The sequence below is a fragment of the Ambystoma mexicanum genome, chromosome 4p, assembly GCF_040938575.1.
Source record: "Ambystoma mexicanum isolate Mex_15411 chromosome 4p, UKY_AmexF1_1, whole genome shotgun sequence".
NCBI classification, from domain to species: domain Eukaryota; kingdom Metazoa; phylum Chordata; class Amphibia; order Caudata; family Ambystomatidae; genus Ambystoma; species Ambystoma mexicanum.
Genome location: NC_090927.1, coordinates 1,044,636,650 through 1,044,661,528, shown reverse-complemented (window position 1 = coordinate 1,044,661,528; position 24,879 = coordinate 1,044,636,650). Strand labels below are relative to the sequence as shown.

Genomic DNA, 24,879 nt, shown 5'->3' with positions numbered 1-24,879 from the left:
TTGAAAAGTCAAGTACGGGGGCTTGCAGGAAAGGGCCTGGATCTCTCCCACCCATCGTGCGGCGGTGATGGCCACAAGAAACGCAGTTTTCCACGACAAGAACTTCAACGGAGCTGAGTGCAGAGGCTCGAACGGAGGTCCCATGAGCTTGGTCAGCACCACGTTGAGCTCCCACGCCGGGGCCTTCACCGGCCGGAACGATCTGAACAGTCCCTTCATGAATTCTTTCACCAGACGATGAGACCACAAAGACGTCCGTCCTGTGGTTCTGGTGTATCGGGAGATCGCAGCAAGATGAATCTTGATGGAAGCGTGCGCCAGTCCAGCCTTGGCCAGCGTCGGCAGGTACGGCAGTACTTGAGGAGCCGTAATCCGTAGAGGGTTAATCTTCTGTGCGTGGCACCAGACAGAGAACCTCTTCCATTTGTGTCCGTAGCATTTAAGAGTTTAGGACGCCCTGGCCTTTGCAAGAACCTCTCTGCAGTCGGCCGGTATGTCGTAACCTCCAAACTCTAACGCTGCAGGAGCCAGGCCTGCAAGTTCAGCGACTTTGGGTCGTGATGGAGGATGGCGACTCCTTCCCTGGAGAGAAGATCCGCGTCCACTGGCAGCTTGATTGACGGGGACGCTGACAAGTCCAGAAGGTCCGGGAACCATATCTGCCTCGGCCACGCAGGTGCGACGAGGATCATCCTGCACCGTGACCTCTTGAGCTGGTTGATGAGCCGGATCAGCAGAAGCAATGGAGGGAACGCATATAGGAACAGGCCCTCCCAGGGGAACGAGAAAGCATCGCCCATGCTCCTCGGCTGGGTAAACCTGCTGGCGAACCTCCGGCACTTGGAGTTCGTCGCCGTCGCGAACAGATCGATCTGGGGTGTGCCCCACCATCGGAAGAGGCGGTCCACTAGATCCCGTCGTAGTTCCCACTCGTGGCACGAGCGCAGCTCTCTGCTGAGCGAGTCGGCGATGGTGTTTTTTATCCCTGCCAGATGAAACGGCACCAGAAACATCCCTTGTGCGACGGCCCAATGCCACAGATCCTGAGACTCCTTGGACTGGGCTGGGGATCTGGTACCGCCCTACTTCCTGATGTAGAACATGGTGGTGGTGTTGTCGGTGAAGATCCTCACCACCTTGCCCTTGAGGGACGGAAGAAAGGACCCGAGGGCCCAAAACACTGCCCGGAGTTCCAGGACGTTGATATGGAGGGACTTCTCAGTCGGCAGCCAAAGACCTCTCGCGTGTAGATTTTCGGTGTGCGCTCCCCACCCTTCCAGGGAGGCATCCGTGGTCACTGTCTTCTGGTGGCCCGGGGTCTGGAAGTCCATGCCCGCCATCAGATGTGTGCGGGTACCCCACCACCGGATCGCTCGTCGGAAGCTCGAGTGTGATCCTGTCCTCGAAGCTGCCCGTCGTCTGGATCCAGCGAGTGTCCAGGAACTCCTGCAACGGGTGCATCCGAAGCCTGCACAGGCGGATGAGATAAATGCAAGAAGACATCATTCCGAGGAGGGATTTAACGGACCTCACCCTGGCCGCGTCCGCAACCAGCATCCGCTGCACCTTGCCCAAGATGGCCCTCGTCCTTTCCTCCGACGGAGAGGCCAGAAGCGCCACTGTCGAGTTTCGCTCCCAGAAACAGTGTGTCTTGTGCGTGCACCAGGTGGGACTTGGCATAGTTTATGGAGAATCCCAGGTCCGTGAGTAGTTGGACGGTCCTCGCCGTGTGCTCCGCAGCGAGCTCCTTTGTCTTTGCTCGGATGAGCCAGTCATCCAGGTAGGGGTAGACGTGGATCCCCTCCAGGCGCAGCCGCGCCGCCACCGGTGCGAGGCACTTGGTGAACACCCTGGGTGCCGACCTCCATCCGAAGGGAAGGGCTCTGAACTGGTAGTGACGCCCTTGGACCACGAATCTGAGAAACCTTCGGTGTCCCTTTAGGATGGGGATATGGAAGTAGGCATCCTCCAAATCCAACGACGACAGGAAATCGCCCTCCTCCAGTTGACCCAGGACGTGCTGGAGGGTGACCATCTGGAACTTCTGTGCCTTGATGAATTTGTTCAGTCGTCGTAGGTCCAGGATGGGACGCCATCCTCCCGTCGTCTTCTTCACGAGGAAGTATCGTGAGTAAACTCCGGAGCCACGAAGCCTCTTTGGGACGAGCTCGATGGCGCCTTTCTTGAGCATCGCCTTTACCTCCAAGAGAAGTTGAGGGACGTGATGTTCCTTCCTGGCCACGGGGGGACGCGCGGGCACTTCTTTAGAAACTTGAGCGCGTGACCCTGGGCCAGGGCGTCCAGCACCCAACGGTCGGTGGAGATGGACTCCCACACGTTGACGAAGTTCGCCAGCCGGCCTCCCACCGGGGTGCTTCGGTGGGGGCCCGACCCCACGGCCGGTTCAGTCCTGCTTCGACGAGGCTTTGCCGCCTTGTCCTCCTTGGCGACAACGGCGGGGTCCGCCCGACTTGCCTCATCCCCTGTAGGCTTCTTGCGACGACAAACGGGCCGCTTGACGATAGGTGGAAAATCCGCCGCCGGAACCTTTGGAGGCACCCTGCTTGCCTCTGCTGCTCCGAAAGGGCGGCCGTCGTTGCTGGAGAACACCAAGAGCCCGGTCCGTCTCCGTGTCCGTATTGATGGCTTGCAGGGAATCGTCCACTGTTTTCCCAAACAGGTTGTTCCCGTCGAACGGCATGTCCAAGACTCTGGTCTGCACGTCCTGACGGAAGTCAGTTGCCTTGAGCCATCCACGCCGTCTAAGGCACACGCCGTTGCCCAACTGGCGAAATCCAGTGTCAGCGATGTCCGTCGCTATCGTAATGGCGTGGTCCGATGCCACTTCTCCTTCCTGCAAGATCTCTAGGGCCTCCGCCCTCTTGTCGTCTGGTAAGAAGTCCAGCAGGGGGGCGATTTTGTACCACTACTCCCTGTCGTAGCGGGCTACGATAGCCAAGGCGTTGGCAGCCTTAATCGTCCTTGCTGCCGATGAGATGACTGCGTCCCATCGTGTGCAATTTCTTTCCCTCACCGTCCGGTGGGGAGTTTGACATAGAGGCCGAGGCCCCCCCCGCTTTCTTCCTGGCCGCCGCGGGGACGACCGAGTCTGGGGTCGGCTGTGCCCGAAGGCACAAGTGGGCCGCGTCCGGGACCCGGTACTTCTTCTCGTACCGGTCCCTTCTCGCAGGCGTTGTGGAAGGGTTCTTGAGGAGGGCGAGACCCTCATCCCAGATATCGTCCAGTAGAGGTACAGCGAGGACCGTCTTCCTCTTGGTCTCGCGCCGTTGATAAAGGAAACCTTCCTTCTTCTCTTCTGGGCAGAGCTGGAAAAGCTTGGATGCCCTGTCGATCATGGCATGAAACGATCCAATCTCGTCGGGCGGGGAAGCCCGGGGAGGAGGTGACGACGGGAGATTCTCGTCGTTAACCTCGTCGTCTGTGCCCGTCGCGGCCGTGTCAGTCCCCGTATCATCCCCACGGGTCGTGGACGGGGAGGAGGGCTGAGCAGGGCGCGATGGTTGAAAAGGAGGGAGGATGAATCCTCCTTCTCTTAGGAGGAGGGCTCCCAGAAGGGCCTGGCTCCGGGTCCCCCGTCGGGAGAGGTTCCTCCATTGGTGGTAACGGCAATCTCGTCCTTATCTCTGAGCATAAGGACTGTATAGCCAACAAAATGGCCGCCGAGTTGTCTTGCGGCACTGGTTGAGGGGAGTCCGACGGGCGGTCAAGAGCCCCGTCGGCACCCTCGACGTTCTCATCGTCTCCTACGTCGGGGTCCCTCCCGACTGGCTGGTCTTCTTCCACACCAACGCCGTGGTTTAAGACTTCGATCAGCTCCTCCTCAGAGGTTGAGGCCGAATCCACGACGACCTCCTGCCCCCCCTTTTTCTTCTCCGTCAGAGGTTTCACGGGGGTCCTGTCGATGGGCATGAAAGGGGACTCCCTCCGCGGTGGCAGGGAGACTCTGGGCCCTGAGGTCGCCACCACTGGTGTAGCCTCCACAGGCTGAGCCAGGGCCGCCGCGACTGTCTCGATAGAGGCCTTGGCCAGATGGATTAAGGCTTTCACCACCTTAGGTGCGCTCACTGCCTTCTCCTTGGGGGGGGAGGGTCACCGCCTCGCTCCCCCTCCGATGGGGCCTTCGAGTTCGACCGGGGTCTCTCCAGGAGCTTCGCCGGGTGCTCGGCCTTCCTCTTACCCGAGCCAGAGCGTTGGCTTGTGGTTGATGGCGCCGGGGAGGATGCGCCCTGCCTGCCGCCCGTAGAGCCAGACCGTTCGGCGCACCCGGTGCCAGCTGACTCGCGGTGCTTGGCCTTCTGTTGGACCCCCGTCGTCGGGCGCCCTCAAAGGTCTCAGAAGACCACTCGGACTACTTCTTCTTCTCGCCTGACGGGCTCTTCCCTTCCAGCCAGTTGGCGAGACGCAGATGGCGGTCCTTCATGGTCCGCTCCGACATATTGCCGCAAAACGCACAGTCCTTCTCCACGTGAGTCTTGTCCTCATGCAGGCAGTAGAGGCAGAGGGAGTGTTCGTCCTCAAAGACATTCTGAAGCTGGCATCCAGGGCAGACCCTGAACAGCTTTCCGGGCGTCGAGCTTCCCTTCTCTTGGGCCATGATCGAGATGGGCCTGAGAAACTTCTGGAGTCCTCCAAAAGGGTGGCTCGACAAAATCTTCACCCTTGAGGGGCGTAGAAGAATCCGATACGGGTCCCCGTTGATAGGATAAAGAAACGGTGGAGCTTGAGGCTCTTTTGACCGAAAAAGAGAACATTTTCCTAAGAAAAAGCGCGAAAAGAGCACTAAAGCTCAAGAGCAATAGCACGAGGATCCCAACACTTGAACGTGCGGTAAAAATCTGAAGATGGCTGCCAGAGGTGGGGTTTAGGGAGATGGCAGTCATTGGCTGTGGTCAGTACGACGCAGAGATCAGTGATTGGTTACTACTACGAAAGACAGATCAGAAACGAAACTGAAACTGATTTTTCTTTACCGAGGATTCCCAGCCTGACGACGGGGAATATTCATGAGCATGTGAATCCATGCCAGACCCCATGCTGGAGAACAACGGGGCCCGAGTTACTTCTGCATCATCTTTATTCAATGGTCCATATGTCTCCTTCAGGGAAAACTATGATCAAAATACTTTCAAAGCCGAATCCATGTACCCACGTGGTACTTATTTGCTACTTTTATCCTGTGTTACTGGCAACACGGCAACAGTGAACCCCACTGCGGTTGCAAACTGACATCTGAATGTTTGGTTGGTGTGAGCCCCTGTTGGGCCAACAGAATGACCGGTCCACGTTGACACCCATTGTTGGGGCAATGTTTGTTACGGGCGGGTGCGGGAGGTGATGACCGCCTCTGGGAGCTACTGGACGGCGAGCGAGGTGGGAGGAGGTGCTTTGGGGAGTTATACCATAAAAGGCAGCGGCGGACTGCCAGCATGCACTATGCTGGCTTGTCTAAATAATGACCACGCAAACTGCAAATGCATGCCAAGACAGGTGAGCTGGGATTTCCCATAAGCAAGTGAAATGCCCACTACCATAATGTCCTGGAACATCCGGGGCCACTAAGGCTCGCAAGATTATGGCTTATGCCAGTAGACATGGCTGCAAAATATTGTTATCACAAGAAACGCACTCCAATGGTCGCCTGGCAGGGAGTATGGCACCATCATGGGGTCCTACCAGATACTACACTTCCTATTCTACTCAAGCCAGGGGCGTGCTAACAATGATCCACAGATCCTTTAAATTTACATCACACAAGAGCTACATAGATCCCGATGGACGATAAGTTATCCTACATAGCACCATAATAAACCGGGAGTATCTTCTCGTAAATTCATAAAGTCCCAATGTAGATTCCCCAGAGTTTGTGGACACCAACGTCCATACTGCTGGGCTGCGTGGGAATCCAGATTATTTGGGGGGGGGGGGGTACATGAACCTCATATTGGACAATGACCTGGACAGGACCGGGACCGCCATCCGCCCCCTGTCCAGCGCCGCATGCAGGTTACTCAGCCATGGGGTGACTCAATATCTGCGACGTCTGGAGGACACTATACCCCCAACGCCGCGAATATACGTATTATTCTTCGGTACATGATAGTTCCTCCAGAATCGACCTATTCCTAGTGTGCTGTGAAATGATGGGCAGGGTGGCTGAAGCACAGATTGACTCACACTATCGGACCACGCCCCAATCACCATAGCAGTGGAGCTGGGAGTGCCTGTCCCGACATTCACCACACAGCGCTTTAAAGCTGCGGCCCTAAAGGACATTGTCTTTAGGGCGGACATACTCGCTGACATCAAATCCTTCTTCGTGCACAATACCCCCCCAGGCCACTACCATCGGGGTCAGGTAGGATGCCTTCAAAGCATACATAAGGGGGATGTCCATATCCAGGGAGGCGGGAGTTCTAAAAACAATAAGGGGTGCCCTCGGCCAATCTGAAACCAAACTACGGGAGCTCGAACTGCAGTGCTCAACCGCAGCTGACCCCGCCAAACTCGCCTCAAGCAGCGAGGAACTCTAGACATACAATACACTCGCTACCAGTGAAGCCCAATACTTTAGCCGCCCGCAAGCTGCTCGCAGGTACGACCAGGGGGACAGACCCGGGAAAACACTAGCAGCTCTTATGAGAGGGGAATAGGGTCACGCCCAGATCACATGCATTAAGGATGAACAGGGCATTCCACAGTGGTCAGACCAACAGATACTGGATATCTTCACTGAGTTCTACAAGTCCTTGTACTCTCAGCCCCCCGAGCACATTGAACACCACATGTGGGATCAAATACCCACGACATGCATTTCCCCCTCCAATTGGACTCCCCAATCACCCTGGACGAGATAGTCAGAGCCATCTCCCAGTCCCTGATGGACTCACTGCAGAATTTTATCAAGAACACATAGCCATTCTGGCTCCCAAGCTGTTGGAAGTCTGGGACGAGTCGCTCCGCATGTCCATTTCCCCCCCTCCTTGCGTGAAGCCGTTATAATGATACTGCTCAAACCCGACAAGCCCCCCGATGAATTTGAGTCATACAGACCACTCTCCCTTATGAACCTGGACACCAAGATTTTTGCCAAGGTGATAGCGAACCGCTTCCTCCCGTTCATGATACACCTGCTCCATGAAGACCAAGCAGGCTTCGTACCTGAGAGGTCTACCGCTCACAACATTAAGCGGCTATTTAATGTGATGTCTCGTATTGATCAAGATGCACATGCCGTCGCGGTCACACAACGCTCACAAAGCGTTTGACATGGTTTCGTGGAGGGACATGTGGCTGGTATTGGAGACGATGGGCATTGGCCCCAATATGATTGGATATATTAAATTACTATACACCTCCCCTGTGGCGAGGGTGCGGGCCAACTCCTTAACATCCACCTTGTTTACACTCTCCAGGGGCACCCGCCAAGGCTGCCCATCCTCCCTGATCCTCTTCCCTCTTGCAATAGAGCCGATGGCAGACCACGTTCGGGCACGCCACTCCCACAGGGGGATAAGACTTAAAGACCCCCCTGAAATCGTGTCTCTTTACGCAGACGATGTACTACTATATATTAGAAACCCCAACACACACTTGGACCCCACATTACGAGACACCACACACATTGGCACCCTTTCGGGATTTACAATCAACTACTCTAAGTTCGAGGTCTTCCCACTCACCAACTCCACCCAACAACCAGGCACTGAGTACCCTCTCCGCTGGCCCCGTACGGCATTAGATATTTGGGAGTCCAGGTGTCCCTAACTAAGCCCACCCTGCTCGCAGACAACTACTTAGCCGTAGCACAGATGGCTGAGGCGAAAATGGTACGGTGGCGTTCTCTCCCATTATCCCTGGTCAGTAGGCTCTCCCTCATCAAAATAGTCCTACTTCCCCAAGTGCTTTAACCATCAGCAACGTTCCCGTATGGCCCGGGATGAAACACTTCACAAAACTACACGAATCATGTGCACAGTTCCTTTGGCACTCCGGTGCGGTGCCCAAGAAATGGGCTGGAATGACACCCATATACAGACAAGGGGGAGTTCACCGCTCTCGACCTGGTCCTCTACTGGACAGCAGCACAGGCTCAACACACCACTCACTGGTACCCCAGTGCTCCGACCCGCCCACACGTAAAACTGGAGGTCTTGGCGGCCGGTGGGATCAACGTAATGTCCCTTATACTACATCAGCATTACGTCCCTGACTCTCCCATTGATCCGGTCGGCTCTACCTTGCACGCCTGGAAACGGCTGTTACAGCCAACAGCAGAATCCCACCCCCCCCCCCCCATATTATAAATAGCTCCCTGTATGGTCCTTTCCTGGTCTAGAACCAACACATGACATTGCCTTAGCTCGGTACTGGGGGGCTTTGGGCTATCATGCATCGTCGGACATCTATCCCAATGGCAGGTTCATTGATCCTCAGACATGGAAGTCGTGTCACTCTGGGTCTGCCCTAGAGGCCTTGCAATATTACAGACTCTCGGCTGCATTTCGAGCTGTATGGCCCATCTTCCCTAACGAACCCCCGGACACCCCGGTGATCGCTTACAATCGCCAACTCGGGCAGCGCCCATGCCGTCGCCTCCTTTCTATATAAGATATTGCAGGGGACAGTACCAGTCTAGGCACCCAGGGCACGTGGGAGGTGGGCGGAGGAGCTCGGCCTGGAGATCTCCAACCAGATCTGGGAGAATGCACAAGTTACTTACCTGTAACTGTTGTTCTCCAGCATGGATTCACATGCTCATGAATATTCCCTGTCGTCAGGCTGGGAATCCTCTGTAAAGAAAAAAATCAGTTTCAGTTTAGTTTCTGAACTGTCTTTCTAGTAGTAAGCAATCACTGGTCTCTGGGTCATACTGCCCCCAGCCAATGACTGCCCTCTCCCTAAACACCTCCTCTGGCAGCCATCCTCACATTTGGTAGCACGTAAAGTGGCAGTAGGACCAAGTGAAAAGCCACAGAGGAGTAGGAGGGAGGGTTCACAATTGAATCCATGCCAGATCCATGCTGCAGAACAAGTTACAGGTAAGTAACTTGTTCCTTCGCCAGCATGGGGTCTGGCATGGATTCACATGCTCATGAATACAAGAATACATAGCAGTACACATATGCACAACCACAGGAGGTGGCAAGGCTCAACATCAAGCATTTTATCAACTCAACATTAAGCATCTCTTTCCTCCTCACCAGGCCCACCTTCAGGCGAACAGGTTGCGCAGCACTGCTTGGCCGACCCTGGACTCCTCCCTGGAATCCCAGTCGATGCAGTAGAATCGTGTGTCGACCTCCACGTAGCAGCCCTGCAGATGTGCAGCAGGGGCACACCAGATCGGAACGCCGAGGTAGCAGCGATCGCTCTGGTCGAATGGGCTCTCCGACGGCCGGACAACAGTCGGTTTTCCAACCGATGACAGTGCACGATGCAGCCGGAGAGCCACCTGGAAATGGAAGCCTTTGAGAGGGCCTTCCCTTGGTTCACAGGTCCAAAGTGTGATGTCTTCCGAAGGCTCTTCGTACGGTCCACATAGAATTTCAGCACTCTAGCTACATCCAGCAAGTGCAAAGTCCTCTCAGCCGGAGACGGGAAGAAAACAGGCAACACCAAGGGCTCGTTGAGATGGAAGTCCGACGGCACCTTGGGCATGAAGGAGGGGTGCATCCTCAGCATCACCCTTGTTTTGTGGAAAGTCAGGTGTGGAGGTTTACAGGAGAGGGCCTGGATCTCTCCCACTCGTCGTGCAGAGGTGATGGCCACAAGAAATGCGGTCTTCAATGATAGGACCTTCAACAGTGCCGAATGCAGAGGCTTGAATGGCGGCCCCATGAGCCTGCTCAGTACCATGTTGAGTTCCCACGCCGTGGCTGGAACCTTCACCGGCGGGAATGATCCGAACAGTCCTTTCATAAACTCCTTTACTAGGCGATGGGACCACAGAGATGATCGTCCCGGAGTTCTGGTGTAGCGGGAGATCGCCGCTAGGTGTATCTTGATGGAGGCATGCGATAGCCCCGCCTTGGCCAGCGACAGTAGGTACGGCAGCACCTGGGGGGCCGTAATCCGCAGGGGGTTCATCTTCTGTGCGCGGCACCAGACAGAGAACCTCTTCCACTTATGTCCATAGCTCGAGAGTCGTGGATGCCCTGGCCTTTGCAAGCACCTCCTTGCAGTCCGCTGGGATATCGTACCCTCCAAACTCTAGTGCTGCAGGAGCCAGGCCTGCAAGTTCAGCAACCCCGGGTCATGGTGGAGGATGGCGCCTCCTTCTCTGGCGAGGAGATCCACGTCCGTCGGCAGTTTGACTGGAGGGGGGGGGGCGCTGACATGTCCAGAAGGTCTGGAAACCAGATCTGTCTCGGCCACGCTGGTGCGACGAGGATCATCCTGCACCGGGACCGTCTGAGTTGATTGATGAGTCCCAGCAGCAACGGTGGGAACGCATACAGGAACAGGCTGTCCCAGGGGACTGAGAAGGCATCGCCCAGGCTCCCCGGCTGGGGAAACCTGCTGGCAAACTTCCGACACCTGGTGTTCTTCGCCGTCGCGAAAAAGTCGACCTGGGGATTGCCCCATCGTCGGAACAGCATATCCACTTGATCCTGTCGTAGTTCCCACTCGTGGCACGAGCGCAGCTCCCTGCTGAGTGAGTCAGCAATGGTGTTCTTTATTCCTGCCAGGTGGAAGGGTACCAGAAACACACCCTGGACGACGGCCCAGTCGAACAGATCCTGCGCTTCCTTGGATAGGGATGGGGATCTGGTACCTCCCTGCTTCCGGATGTAGAACATCGTGGTGGTGTTGTCGGTGAAGATCCTCACCACCCTGCCCTTGAGGGACGGAAGGAACGACCCGAGTGCCCAGAACATGGCCCGGAGCTCCAGTACGTTGAGGTGGAGTGACCTCTCATCCGGGAGCCAAAGGCCTCTTGCGTGGAGATCTCCGGTGTGCGCTCCCCATCCCTCCAGGGAGGCGTCCGTCGTCACCGTCTCCTGATGTGTCGGAGTCTGGAAGTCCATACCTGCCACCAGATAGGTGCGGGTGCCCCACCACCGGATCGCTTGGAGGAAGGTCTCATTGAGCGAGATCCTGTCTTCGAAGCTGCCCGCCGCTTGCATCCAATGGGCGTCGATAAACTCTTGCAGTGGACGCATCCGTAGCCTGCACAGGCGCACGAGGTAGAGACACGAGGACTTCATGCCGAAATGGGACTTGATGGACCTCACCTTGGCCACGTCCATGGTAGACAGTCGCTGCACCTTGCCCAGGATGGCCTTCGTCCTTTCCTCCGACGGGGAGGCCACTTGTGCCACTGTGTCGAGCCTGACTACCAGGAACAGGGCGACTTGCGACGGAACCAGGTGGGATTTCACAAAGATGGAGAATCCCAGATCCGTGAGCAGTGGACGTCTTCATTGTGTGCTCGATGGAGAGTTCTCTTGTCCTTACTTGGATGAGCCAGTCGTCTAGATAGGGGTAGACGTGGATCCCCTGCAGGCAGAGCCACGCCGCCACTGGTGCTAGGCACTTGGTGAACACCCTGGGCGCCGACTTCAAACCGAAAGGAAGGGCCTTGAACTGGTAGTGCCGCCCTTGGACTACGAATCTGAGAAACTTTCAATGTCCTTTTAGAATGGGAATGTGGAAGTAGGCATCCTCCAAGTCCAGCAACGATAGGAAGTCACCTTCCTCCAGCTGCCCCAGCACATGCTGGAGGGTGACCATCCGGAACTTCTGGGACTTGATGTACTTGTTTAAACTATGAAGGTTCAGGATGAGTCGCCAACCGCCGGTCTTCTTTCTGACGAGGAAGTACCGCGAGTACACCGGAGCCCCAGAGCCTCCTTGGGACGAGCTCGATGTCTCCTTTCTTCAGCATCGCCCTTACTTCCAACAGCAGTTGAGGGCTGTGGTTTTCCTTCCTGGCCACGGGTGGAATGTGGGGGCACTTCTTTAGAAACTCGAGAGTGTGTCAGCAGGCCAGGGCATCCAGCACCCATCGGTCGGTGGAGATGGACTCCCACACGCTGATGAACTTCGCCAGCCGGCCTCCCACCGGGGTGCCCAGGTGGGGGCCCGACACTACGGCCGGTTCAGTCCTGCTTGGCAGCTGCCTTGCCGCCGCCGAATCCTTTGGAGGCACCATGCTTGCCTCCGGAGTTACGAAAGGACGGCCGCCGTTGCTGTAAAACTCCCAAGGCCCGAGCCGCCTGTGTCGGCTTTGATGGCTCGCCCACTGTCTTGCCAAACAGGTTGTTCCCGTCAAACGGCATGTCAAAACTCTAGTTTGCACGTCCTGGCAGAAATCGGTCGCCTTGAGTCAACCACGCTGTCGAAGACAAACACTGTTGCCCAACTGGCGGAAACCGGTGTCAGCAATGTCCGTGGCCACCGTTATGTTGTGGTCCGATGCCACCTCGCCTTCCTGCAGGATCTCCAGGGCCTCCGCCCTCTTGTCGTCCAGGAGGAAGTCCAGCAGAGGAGCGATCTTAAACCAAAGCTCCCTATCGTAGTGGGCCACAATCGCTAGGGCGTTGGCCACCTTAATCGTCGTCGCCGCCGACAAGATGACCCGTCGTCCCATGGCGTCCAGTTTCTTCCACTCGTCGTCCGGCGGGGTGGTTGAAGTTGAAGCCGTAGCCCCTGCCACCTTCTTCTTGGCCACCGCCGAGATGACTGAATCCGGGGTCGGTTGCGCCCTAAGGCATAGAGGGGCAGAATCCGGGACCCGGTACTTCTTCTCGTACCGGTCTCTTGGCAGGAGTCGTGGACGGGTTCTTCAGGAGTGACAGCCCCTCGTCCCAGGTGTCGTCAAGTAACGGGACCGAGAGGACAGTCTTCCTCTTGGCCTCATGCCGTTGATCGAGGAAGCATTCATTCTTCTGTTCTTCGGGGCAGAGCTCGAAGAGCTTGGATGCCCTGGCGATCATGGCGTGGAAGGAGCCAATTTCGTCGGGTGGGAGGCCCGAGGAGGTGGTGATGGAAGGCCCATCCCGTCGTTACCACCGTCGTCATCCGTCCCCGTCGTGGCCGTCTCTGTTCCCGTGTCATCCCTATGATCAGGGGAAGGAGATGAAGGCTGGAAGGGCGGGGGGGGGGATGAACTCTCCTCCGCTTGCTTGGAGGGCTTCCCGACAGGCCAGGGTCCGCTGGATCGTCCGTTGGGTGTAAGGGCAACCTCATCCTTATCTCCATACATAAGGCCTGGATGGCTCCCGAGTTGTCCTGTGGCTCAGGTACCGGCTGCGATGGTTGCGGAGTGGAATTCTCTGCCTCCACTGGACCCTCGTCGGCACCACCGTCACTTTCTTCGTCCGCCTCGTCGGGATCCCTCCCGTGGACCAGACCTCCCCAAACTTCTTGTTCAAGATCTTCACGACTCCAGCCAGCTCCTCTTCAGAGGCTGTATCTGTGTTGGCCACTGCCCCCACCCCCTCTTTTTCCACCGGGGGTCTTATCAATGGGCTGAAAAGAGGATTCCCTGCGCAGTGGCAGGGAAACTCTTGGCCCCGAGGTCGCCTCCACAGGCTTTGCCAGGGCCGCCACGACTCCCTCGATAGAGGCCTTAGCCGGGTGAATCAAGGCCTTTACGACTTTAGGCATGCTTGAGGCCTTCACCTTGGGGGCAGGGTCACTGCCTCGCTCCCCCTCGGCTGTCTCCGTTGGGATCGACCGGGACTTCTCCAAAAGCTTACCCAGGTTCACCAATTTCCTCTTCCCTGAGCCAGAGCGTTGGCTTGTGGTTGTTGGCGTCGGTGAAAGTGTGCCCTGCTTGGCAGCCGAGGAGCCGACTGTTTGGCACTCCCGGTGCCCGCAGACTCGCAGTGCTTTGCCTTTTGTTGGGCCCCCGTCGCCGGAGAGCCCTCAAAGGACTTCGACGACCACTCCGACCTCTCCTTCTCACCTACCGCTGGGCTCTTCCCTTACAGCCAGTTGGTGAGGCGGATACGCCAATCCTTCATGGTCCGCTCCGACATGTTCTTGCAAAACGCACAGTCCTTCTCCACATGAGTTTTGTCTTCGTGAAGGCAGCAGAGGCATCTAGAATGCTCGTCCTCCTTGAAGACATTCTGCAATCCGCATTCATGGCAGTTCCTGAACAGCTTGGATCCGGCCGTCGAGCTTCCTTTGTCCTGGTCCATGTCCACAGGGTAGGCCTCAAGGTCTTCTGGAATCCTCCAAGAAGCGTAACTCGACGAAAACTTCACTCTTGAGGGGCGTAGAAAATTTCGAAACAGGTCACCGTTGATCGGAAGTAGAAACGGTGGAGCTTGAGGCTCGATTGACTGAAAAATTATATTAAAATCTTTTTATTTATTTATTTTTTTTCAAAATCGCAAAATGCAGTAGCATGAGGACTCCCAAAACTTGAACGTGCGGTAAAAATCTGAGGATGGCTGCCAGAGGAGGGGCTTAGGGAGAGGGCAGTCATTGGCTGGGGGCAGTATGACCCAGAGACCAGTGATTGGTTACTACTAGAAAGACAGTTCAGAAACAAAACAAACTGATTTTTTCTTTACCGAGGATTCCCAGCCTGACGACGGGCAATATTCATGAGCATGTGAAGCCATGCCAGACCCCATGCTGGAGAAAATGTGTCTACATACTCAGGTCTCTCTAAACTTTCGCTATTGTGTTATGCAGTACAAATGACTGAACGGGCTGTATTACACCCCCCGCAGGATCTCTAGGTTTGCCCACACCACAGCACGCTCTTGCCCCCGCTGCAAGGCGGCAGATGTGGACCATTTGCATATGTTTTTGACCTGCCATAAATTGGGGGAATTCTGGGGGGAAATCCTAGAGACAGTAGCAGAGATCCTTGACACTGCTATTGACCCTGATCCATTGGGGATCCTGTTTGGGGAGTGGAGAGCCGAGGACATTAGAAGCATGGCCAAATTCCTTAATATAAGCTGTATGGTGGCTAAGAAATATATATTGCATAACTGGAATAGTCCTCCTCCCACCCCTGACGTTTCAGTAATGGCTGAGCCTGCTTACGTGGTCTCGGACCTGCGAAGAAGAGTTCCTCAACATGCTCCCCACCCAATCCCGCCCCAGGAACATATGGACCGCATTCAATACCTACCTCAACAATCATGAAAGGAGGTCATCGGAGAGTGGCTAGTACCCGGCCCCACTATGAACTGATCTGACACTATGAACCGATACATCCTTAACTTCCTCCCACTCACTGTGTCTTTGATTCTGTGTATATTTCAAAGCTATTCATGTATACGCTGTTTGCTCAATCAGCTTTGTCATGCGTGTTTGTTGTAAACCTCTGCCAACAAAAATAAAAGTTAAAAAAAATAAATTTAAAAAAATCTGTTAAATTGCTTCCCAAGATCAGAGGATTTTGGAGATTAGCACAGCATCCGCAATGTACATTAGAATGGCAGTGTTATCGTAGTTTAGGAACATCAGCAAGGAGGGAGGAAATTGGTCTGTAAATGCATTAACACAGGAGTGAAAACAAAACTGTGTCCGATGACCTTTTCATTCTCCACCTTCAAGGCACCAACTAACCAGAGTTTGAGCCATAAAAGAATTTGACTCCTTCAAAGCTCACATCCCGGGACACCACCAAATGCCGTTTTGAGAACAAATGGGATATATATGAATTTTTCAGTAAAGCCCCATACGCGTCGTACAATAATGTAAAACGCTTGATGGACCATGCCCACGCCTTTGTGAAAGTGAGCCTGCCAATGGATGAACCTTTTGGACTAACCTTGCCTCAGTCGTCTATTCCAGCCCTCAACAGAATTTCTCATAGATCTTCCCAGCACAATTAACTGGAGATTGGACAATAGTTGCCTGGCTTGTCCGTCCCCCTCTTTTTAAAATTGGGATAATCTGTGTAGAGCGCCAAGAAAGCAACATCAGATGTAATTCCCTGATTCAATTAAGTAGGAAACCCAAACAAAGGGCTCTTCATTAAATAGTTCCAAATGGATCATGTCAGGGACAGGCACCTTTACACTTTTCTAAGAATTAATAGCTACTGCAACTTCTAGGAAAACCTTACATTTGGGAATCTATCCTGTGACAAATTTAATATTTTCTGATTTCCAACATCACTGAATTCATTTCTATCCTTCCTTCACAATACACTAAAGTGGGAAAGCCACCCAGCCCCTGGAATGTAAAACTCAAAAGGGATTAACTGCATCCCGTGAACCAGATGAAATCCGTGCTGGCTGAGTCCCCTAACTTTGTTTCTGGATGTCTTGGTTTTTGACTTTCCTTTTACTGTCAGAGGTACTTCTACCAATGTCCTCAGACAGTTGCATCTCTTTTTTGGTGTGTCGTTGCCTAGATGGCTACTATGGCAGGGTGCTAGTTGGGCACCCCATTCCATTCCTGGGCGAGTTGTCTCACACATAGTGTGTTGGGAGGTAGGATAATTGCAGCCAGCTATAGGTTTTATTGTTGGCAACAACGTCCTATACCCTTTTCCATGTATTTGTAGCCAAATGACCAGATATGGTGGCTATTGAGTTGTCAATGAATTGTTACAATCCTGTGCTCTGGTCGTTTTGATTAGTGGTCTTTGTTTGGACCACGAGGAACAGCCAACATGGCTGTAGCTCTCGACAGAGCCTAATCAGGCATCCTGTGTGTGCATGTATTTCAGGTTACCCTGGATGAGGGTCTCAACTTAATCCACATCTGCGCGGGAGTGCTTAAGTGTATGGAGTTTGGGTGTTCAATAGGATGGCAGTCAAGACTTTGAATGGCAAACTGTTATGGATTAATTACAAGTTACTCACAGTAGTGATTTACCTACTCCTAGTCCATACACTCCCTTTTCACACAAAAAAGCCTTTCCCCCTTTAGATTTTGCTGCACATGCAGGCATGGTACCAGGAGCATGCGTTCCCCTGACTCTGCCCTCGGACGCCACACCTCAGTTCTCTTTCCACTGCGACAGGAGCGGACCTACTTCAGCTGCACTGGTGGTTGAGGCCTTTTCCCTCATAATCCCATGCAACTGCTTGTCTCCTGGGAACAGGTGTTTCTTAATTTAATTTTTTCTTAATTCTACAATTCCATTGACCTCCGGTGCCTCGTCCTCCCTGGTGCATGTCGGCCCGGACAGGCTTCAGTAGGTGCCCTTCCTGTGACGGATCATTCCCGGCTGCGGATCTGCATGCGCTGTGTCTACAGTGTCTATAAGGACCACGACTAGGAAGGTTGTTGGTGCGTTGCATGCTGAACCCATAGGTCATTGAAGAACCATTGCCAGGTGGAGGGAGCCATTTTCCAGATCTCCTCCTGAACACTTGAAGGAATGCGTATGTAGGAAGTAAATGCGCAAGGTAAGTACTCTCTTCACCAAAACACCTCGCAAGGGCGATTCCTTTACTGTGAAGACCCCAAGTGGGAGGGTTTGTACGGTTCCTCTAACCAGCCACGGGACCTAGGCTTCTAGAGCTACTAGTCAAAGGATCCTTCTGAAAGGTTCTAGTACTGTGAAATCTACCGAGGGGCATTGCTCTACTACCGGGTCTAGGCCCCAGGCAGTGCCTTCATGAGAAAGCACTACCGAGCCCATGCTAGACGGCAAATAGGTGCCTGATCATGCAGGTACATCAGCGGACTCAGCAGACACTTGTTCCCGTGTTTTTCCTGCCCAGCCAATCAAAATCACAGCCCCAAGTGTCAAAATGGCACTGTGTCACACACTCCTCCCTACCTGAGGGCTCACAGGGAGTCGCGCCTACCACACCAAAGCAGGAATTCACCTCACGGGTGGAATGGTCGCCTATGCACATGCTGTAAAAGCTGTGGTGCACAGCCTACCCTTGACCATCTCTGTAAGTGCACTACACCAGGGATAGCTACACACATGGACACAATACAATTCGGCCAGATATGCTCAGTTCAAAAGGGACCAGCAATAGGTAACATACCTTGGTAACCACACATCAAGCTGCAAACCTGAACATTGCTACTCACAGCGTTACTATGCTCACATGTAAAGTTAAGGGGCAGCCCATGTTGATGCTATGTCATGCAAATTACTTTATCGCAGATGAAATGCCTTTGTTACCAATCATGCAATAATTGTAATGCAAACTAATCCATTGCCTTCGTGGACATGCACAATTAGACAACAGGCTGAATATATGTGTCCAGTATGCTATAGAGCGCACTTAGGGTGTGGTTAATTGAGGAGTTCAGAGACAGAAGGCAAACTTGCTGCATCAGTAAAGTGAGTAATATTTAGCAATTACTTTCAACATTTGGACCGCCACCCCCACCAGCAAACTGTGTTGAATCCAATGAAAAGGGTGAAGAAAAATACACTGAACATACCTGAACAGCTTCCCAGCCCCACTGTCGGTACTTCGGATCATGAGTGAATCGCCACATATACATATAGGTTTCTATAACTTCGGGTCTCAAAATATAATATTTTTCATTTTGCCTTGTAGCAATCGCTTCGACCCCACCATCAAACCTAAAAGCTTCTGGTCCCAGTTTCAAGGCTGAAAGGGGAAACAAAATATACAGTTTTTATTTCCTGCATCAATATTTAACGACAATGTGTACATTCCTAACTAACACAGTAAACCTCTTGCTGAGAAAAACTATATGCAAGCACAAGCTCGCAATTTAGTCCACCAATCATTGTCTTCAGCTTTTAAGGATTACCAGGCATAATTATCTCTGCATACAGATTTACTATAAATTCAATATAGTAGAATCTGGGGAAACTGATTTGCAGTGCATAGTGTATTTACCACCATAGATTTTCTTCTGATTGGCTTGTGATTAACTACAGAATATTAAATTAGTTCGGCTTTGCCACAGAAGGAACAAGTTACTTACCTGTAACTTGTTCTCCAGCATGGGTCTGGCATGGATTCACATGCTCACGAATATTCCCCATCGTCAGGCCGGGAATCCTCGGTAAAGAAAAAAATCAGTATCAGTTTCGTTTCTGATCTGTCTTTCTCAGTAGTAACCAATCACTGGTCTCTGGGTCATACTCCCCCCCCAGCCAATGACTGCCCTCTCCCCAAGCCCCACCTCCGGCAGCCATCTTCAGATTTGGTAGCATGCAAAGTGGCAGTATGACCAAGTGAAGAGCAGCAGAGGTGTAGGAGGGAGGGTTCGCATGTGAATCCATGCCAGACCCATGCTGGAGAACAACAGTTACAGTTAACTTGTTCCTTCTACAGCATGGGGTCTGGCATGGATTCACATGCTCATGAATATAAGAATACATAGCAGTACACACATGCACAACCAACGGGAGGTGGAAAAGGCTAAACATTAAGCATTACATCAAAAACTCAACATTAAGCAATTCTTACCTCCTCACCAGGCTCACCTTAGGCGAACAGGTTGCGCAGCACCTCTTGGCCGACCCTGGACTCCTCCCTGGAATCCCGGTCGACGCAGTAGAATCTCGTGAAGGTGTGCAGCGACCTCCACATAGTAGCCCTGCAGATTTCCAGCAGCGGCACACCAGACGAGAACGCCGTGGTAGCAGCGATAGCTCTGGTCGAATGGGCTCGGACGGCCAGGCAACGGTCGGTTTGCCAACCGATGACAGTGCGTGATGCAGCCGGAGAGCCATCTGGAAATGGAAGCCTTCGAGAGAGCCCTCCCTTGGTACACAAGTCCAAAGTTTACAAATAGCTGTGATGTCTTCCGAAAACTCTTCGTGCGGTCCACGTAGAACTTCAGCGCTCTAGCCACATCCAGCAAATGCAGAGTCCTCTCGGCCGGTGACGATGGCGACGGGAAGAAAACAGGTAACGCCAAGGGCTCGTTGAGGTGGAAGTCCGACGGAACCTTGGGCATAAAATAGGGGTGCGTCCTCAGCACCACTCATGTCATGAAAAGTCAAGTATGGAGGCTTGCAGGATAGGGCCTTGATCTCTCCCACTCGCTGTGCGGAGGTGATGGCCACAAGAAACGCAGTCTTCCACGACAGGAACTTCAACGGTGCCGAATGCAGGGGCTCGAATGGCGCCCCCATGAGCCTGGTCAGCACCACGTTGAGTTCCCATGCCGGGGCAGGGGCCTTCACCGGCAGGAACTATCAGAACAGTCCCTTCATAAATTCCTTCACGAGGCGATGGGACCACAAGGACACCCGTCCTGTGGTTTTGGCGTATCAGTAGATCGCAGCCAGATGTATCTTGATGGAGGCGTGAGTCAGTCCAGCCTTGGCCAGCGACAGTAGGTACGGCAGCACTTGAGGGGCCGTAATCCGTAGAGGGTTAATCTTCTGTTCACGGCACCAGACAGAAAACCTTTTCCACTTATGTCCGTAGCACTTGAGAGTTGAGGACGCCCTGGCCTTTGCAAGGACCTCTCTGCAGTCAGCCGGGATATCGTACCCTTCAAACTCTAGTGCTGCAGGAGCCAGGCCGGCAAGTTCAGCGACTCCAGGTCGTGATGAAGTATGGCGCCTCCTTCTCTGGAGAGAAGATCCGCGTCCATCGGCAGCTTGACTGGTGGGGACGCTGCCAAGTCCAGAAGGTCCGGGAACCAGATCTGCCTCAGCCATGCCGGTGCAACGAGGATCATCCTGCACCGGGACCTCTTGAGCTGGTTGACTAGTCGGAGCAGCAACGGCGGGAACGCATATGGGAACAGGCCGTCCCAGGGGGAACGAGAAAGCATCGCCCATGCTCCTCGGCTGGGGAAACCTGCTGGCGAACCTCTGCCACTTGGAGATCGTCGCTGTCGCGAACAGGTCAATCTGCGGTTTTCCCCATCGTCGGAAGAGCTGATCCACTTGATCCTGACGTAGTTCCCACTAGTGGCACGAGTGCAGCTCCCTGCTGAGTGAGTCGACGATGGTGTTCTTTATCCCTGCCAGATGAAAGGGCACCAGAAACATCCCTTGGGCGACTGCCCAATGCCACAGATCCTGGGCTTCCTTGGAGAGGGCTGGGGATCTGGTTCCTCCCTGCTTCCGGATGTAGAACATTGTGGTGGTGTTGTCGGTGAAGATACTCACCATCCTTCCCTTGAGGGACGGGAGAAAGGACCTGAGGGCCCAGAACACTGCACGGAGCTCCAGGATGTTGATGTGGAGCGTCTTCTCCTCCGGGAGCCAAAGGCCTCTCGTGCGAAGTTCCCTTGTGTGCGCTTCCCCACCCTTCCAGGGAGGCATCTGTCGTCACCGTTATCTGGTAGGATGGGGTCTGAAAGTCTGTGCCCGCCGTCAGATGAGCACGAGTGCCCCACCACCAGATCGCTCGTTGGAAGGTCTCGTTGAGCGGGATCCTGTCCTCGAAGCTGCCCGTCACTTGGATCCAGCGGGCGTCGAGGAACTCTTGCAGAGGGCACACCCGAAGCCTGCACAGGCACACGAGATATATGCAGGCGGACATCATCCCGAGGAGGGACTTGATGGACCTCACCCAGGCCACGTCCGTGGCCAGCAGACGTTACACCTTGCCCAGAATGGCCTTCGTCCTTTCCTTCGACGACGAGGCCAGATGCGCCACTGTGTCGAGCTTGGCTCCCAGAAACAGTGCAATTTACGACGGGAACAGGTGGGATTTGGGAAAGTTGATGAAGAATCCCAGGTCCGTGAGCAGCTGGATGGTCTTCGCTGTGTGATCTACGGCAAGCTCCCTTGTCCTTGCTCGGATGAGCCAGTCGTCCAGGTAGGGGTAGACGTGGATCCCCTGCAGGCGCAGCCGCGCCGCAACCGGTGCGAGGCACTTGGTGAACACCCTGGGTGCCGACTTCAATTCAAACGGGAGGGCCTTGAATTGGTAGTGCCGTCCTTGGACCACAAACCTGAGGAACGTTCGGTGTCCTTTCAGAATGGGTATGTGGAAGTAAGCATCCTCCAAATCCAACAATGACAGGAAATCGCCCTCCTCCAGCTGTCCCAGCACATGGAGGGTGACCATCCGGAACTTCTGTGCCTTGATGCACTTGTTCAGTCGTCGCAGGTCCAGGATTTGGCGCCATCCTCCTGTCTTCTTTTTCACGAGGAAGTACCTTGAGTATACTCCGGAGCCCCAGAGCCTCTTCGGGACGAGCTCGATGGCACCTTTTTTGAGCATCGCCCTTACCACCAATAGCAGTTGAGGGACGTGATTTTCCTTCCTGGCCACGGGTGGAATGCGGGGGCACTTTAGAAATTCGAGGGCGTGCCCTTGGGCCAGGGCCTCCAGCACCCAACGGTCAGTGGAGATGGATTCCCACACGCTGACGAACTGCTGGCCTCCCACCGGGGTGTTTCGGCGGGGGCCCGACACCGCTGTCGGTTCAATCTTGCTTGGAGGACGCCTTGCCGCCTTGGCCTCCCTGGCGACGACAGCGGGCCCACCCGACTTGCCTCGTCCTCTTATAGGCTTCCTGTGACAAGGAGCGGGCCGCTTGGCAGTACGTAGAGGTGCCACCGCCGAATCCCTTGGAGGCACCCTGCTTGCCTCCGGTGCTCCGAAAGGACGGCCTTCGTTGCCGGAGAACACCTAGGGCCCTAGCTGTCTCTGTGTCCGCCTTGATGGCTTGGAGGGATTCATCCTCCGTTTTCCCAAACAGGTTGTTCCCATCGAACGGCATGTCCAACACCTTGGCTTGTACATCCTGGCGGAAATCCGTCGCCTTGAGCCACCCTCGTCGTCTAAGGCAAACACCGTTGCCTAGCTGGCAGAAACCGGTGTCGGCAATGTCCGTTGCCACCGTAATGGCGTGGTCCGACGCCACTTCGCCTTCTTGCAAGATCTCCAGGGCCTCGGCCTCTTGTCATCCGGTAGGAAGTCCAACAGGGGGGCGATCTTGTACCATATCTCCCTGTCATAGCGGGCCACGATCGCGAGGGCATTTGCCGCCTTAATCGTTGTTGCCGCCGACGAGATAACTCGTTGTCCCATTGCGTCCAGCTTCTTTCCTTCGCTGTCAGGCGGGGAAGTTGACGTTGAGGTCGATGCCCGCCCGCTTTCTTCTTGGCCGCTGCTGAGACGACAGAGTCAGGGGTCGGTTGTGCCCTAAGGCACAAAGGGGCCACGTCGGGGACCCGGTACTTCTTCTCGTACCGATCCCTCTTGGCAGGCGTCGTAGACGGGTTCTTGAGAAGGGCGAGACCCTAGTCCCAGATGTCATCCAGCAGAGGCACGGCGAGGACTGCCTTCCTCTTGGCCTCACGCCGTTGGTAAAGGAAACCTTCCTTCTCTTCGGGGAAGAGCTGAAAAAGCTTGGATGCCCTGGCGGTCATTGCATGGAAAGATCCGATCTCGTCGGACGGGGAGGCCCGGGCTGGCGATGGGAGCTCCATCCCGTCGTCACCGCCATCGTCGCCGGTACCCGTCGTGGCCGTGTCCGTTCCTGTGCCATCCCCAGGGACGGGGGACATGGGCAAAGGCTGAGCAGGCCATGAGGGCTCAGAAGGCGGGGCTGGATGGATCCGTCTTCTCTTGTTCGAGGGGCTTCCCGCCGGGCCTGGCTCTGGCTCCTCTGTCGAGCCTGGTTCTGGGTCCTCCATCGGTGGTAAGGGCAATCTCGTCCTCATCTCCGAACATAAGGATTGTATTGCCAACAAAATGGCAGCCAAGTTATCCTGCGGCTCCGGAAGCGACAGGCGACCAGGACCCTCACAGGTGCCGCCGTCACTCTTCTCGTCTCCCTCGTCGGGATCCCTACCGTGGGGACGGGCCTCTTCGACACCCTCGTCGAGGCTCTCTAGGGCTTCTACCAGCTCCTCCTCAGATGCTGTGTGCGTGTCCACAATGGCCACCGCCTCCCCTCCCTTTCCGCCTTGGTCTTCACGGGGGTCTTTTCGATGGGTCTGAAAGAGGCTTCCCTCCACGGAGGCAGGGACACTCTGGGCCCTGAGGTCGCCTCCACTGGTGTAGCCTCCACAGGCTGCACCAGGACCGCCGCAACTTCCTTGATAGAGGCCTTGGCTGGGTGAATCAAGGCCTTCACTGCCTTAGGCGTGTTTGAGGCCTTCACCTTGGGGGGAGGTTCACCGCCTCACTCCCCCTCGGCCAAATCCTTCGAGATCGACTGGGGCCTCTCCAGAAGCTTACCCGGGTTCTCGGATTTCCTCTTCCCCGAACCAGAGCGTTGGCTCGTGGTTGATGGTGCCGGGGAAGGCGCACCCTGCCTGGCAGCCGAAGAGCCCGACCGTTCAGCGCTCCCGGTGCCCGCGGACTCGCAGTTCTTTGCCTTCTGTTGGGCCCCTGTACCCGGGGCGCCCTCACAGGACTTAGAAGACCGCTCAGACCTCTTCTTCTTCTCACATGACGACTCCTTCCTTCCAGCCAGTTGGAGAGACGAAGGGGTCGGTCCCTGATGGTCCGTTCCGACATGTTCCTGCAAAACGCAGTTCTTCTCCACGTGCGTTTTGTCCTCATGAAGGCAGTAGAGACATTTCGAGTGCTTGTCCTCCTTGAACACATTTTGTAGCTGGCATCAAGGGCAAACCCTGAACAGCTTTCCGGGCGTCGAGCTTCCTTTCTCCTGGGCCATGTTTCGGGTAGGCCGCAGAAACTTCTGGAATCCCCCCAAGAAGCATAACTCGACGAAATCTTCACCCTTGAGGGGCGTAGAAAAAAAATCTGACACGGATACCCGTTAATCGGATGTAGAGACGGTGGAGCTTGAGGCTCTATTTGACCGAAAAATGAGAAATTCTCTTTGAAAAAGCGCAAAAACGCAGCAAAAGCTCGAGAGCTAAACATGAGGACTCCCAACACTTGAGCGTGCGGTAAAAATCTGAAGATGGCTGCCGGAGGCGGGGCTTAGGGAGAGGGCAGTCATTGGCTGGGGGCAGTATGACCCAGAGACCAGTGATTGGTTACTACTGAGAAAGACAGATCAGAAACGAAACTGATACTGACTTTTTTCTTTAAC

The 24,879-nt window shown here is 54.6% G+C and overlaps 1 protein-coding gene across 1 annotated transcript in view; it reads right to left on the bottom strand.

Annotated features, from left to right (window-relative positions):
• The window catches only part of MAN1A1 (mannosidase alpha class 1A member 1), a 538,906-nt gene that overhangs the window by 48,177 nt on the left and 465,850 nt on the right, over nucleotides 1–24,879 (bottom strand). The window contains exon 10 of the mRNA XM_069606607.1: nucleotides 18,358–18,530. Coding sequence (XP_069462708.1) covers nucleotides 18,358–18,530 — 173 coding nt within the window. The remainder of the gene's footprint in view (nucleotides 1–18,357; nucleotides 18,531–24,879) is intronic.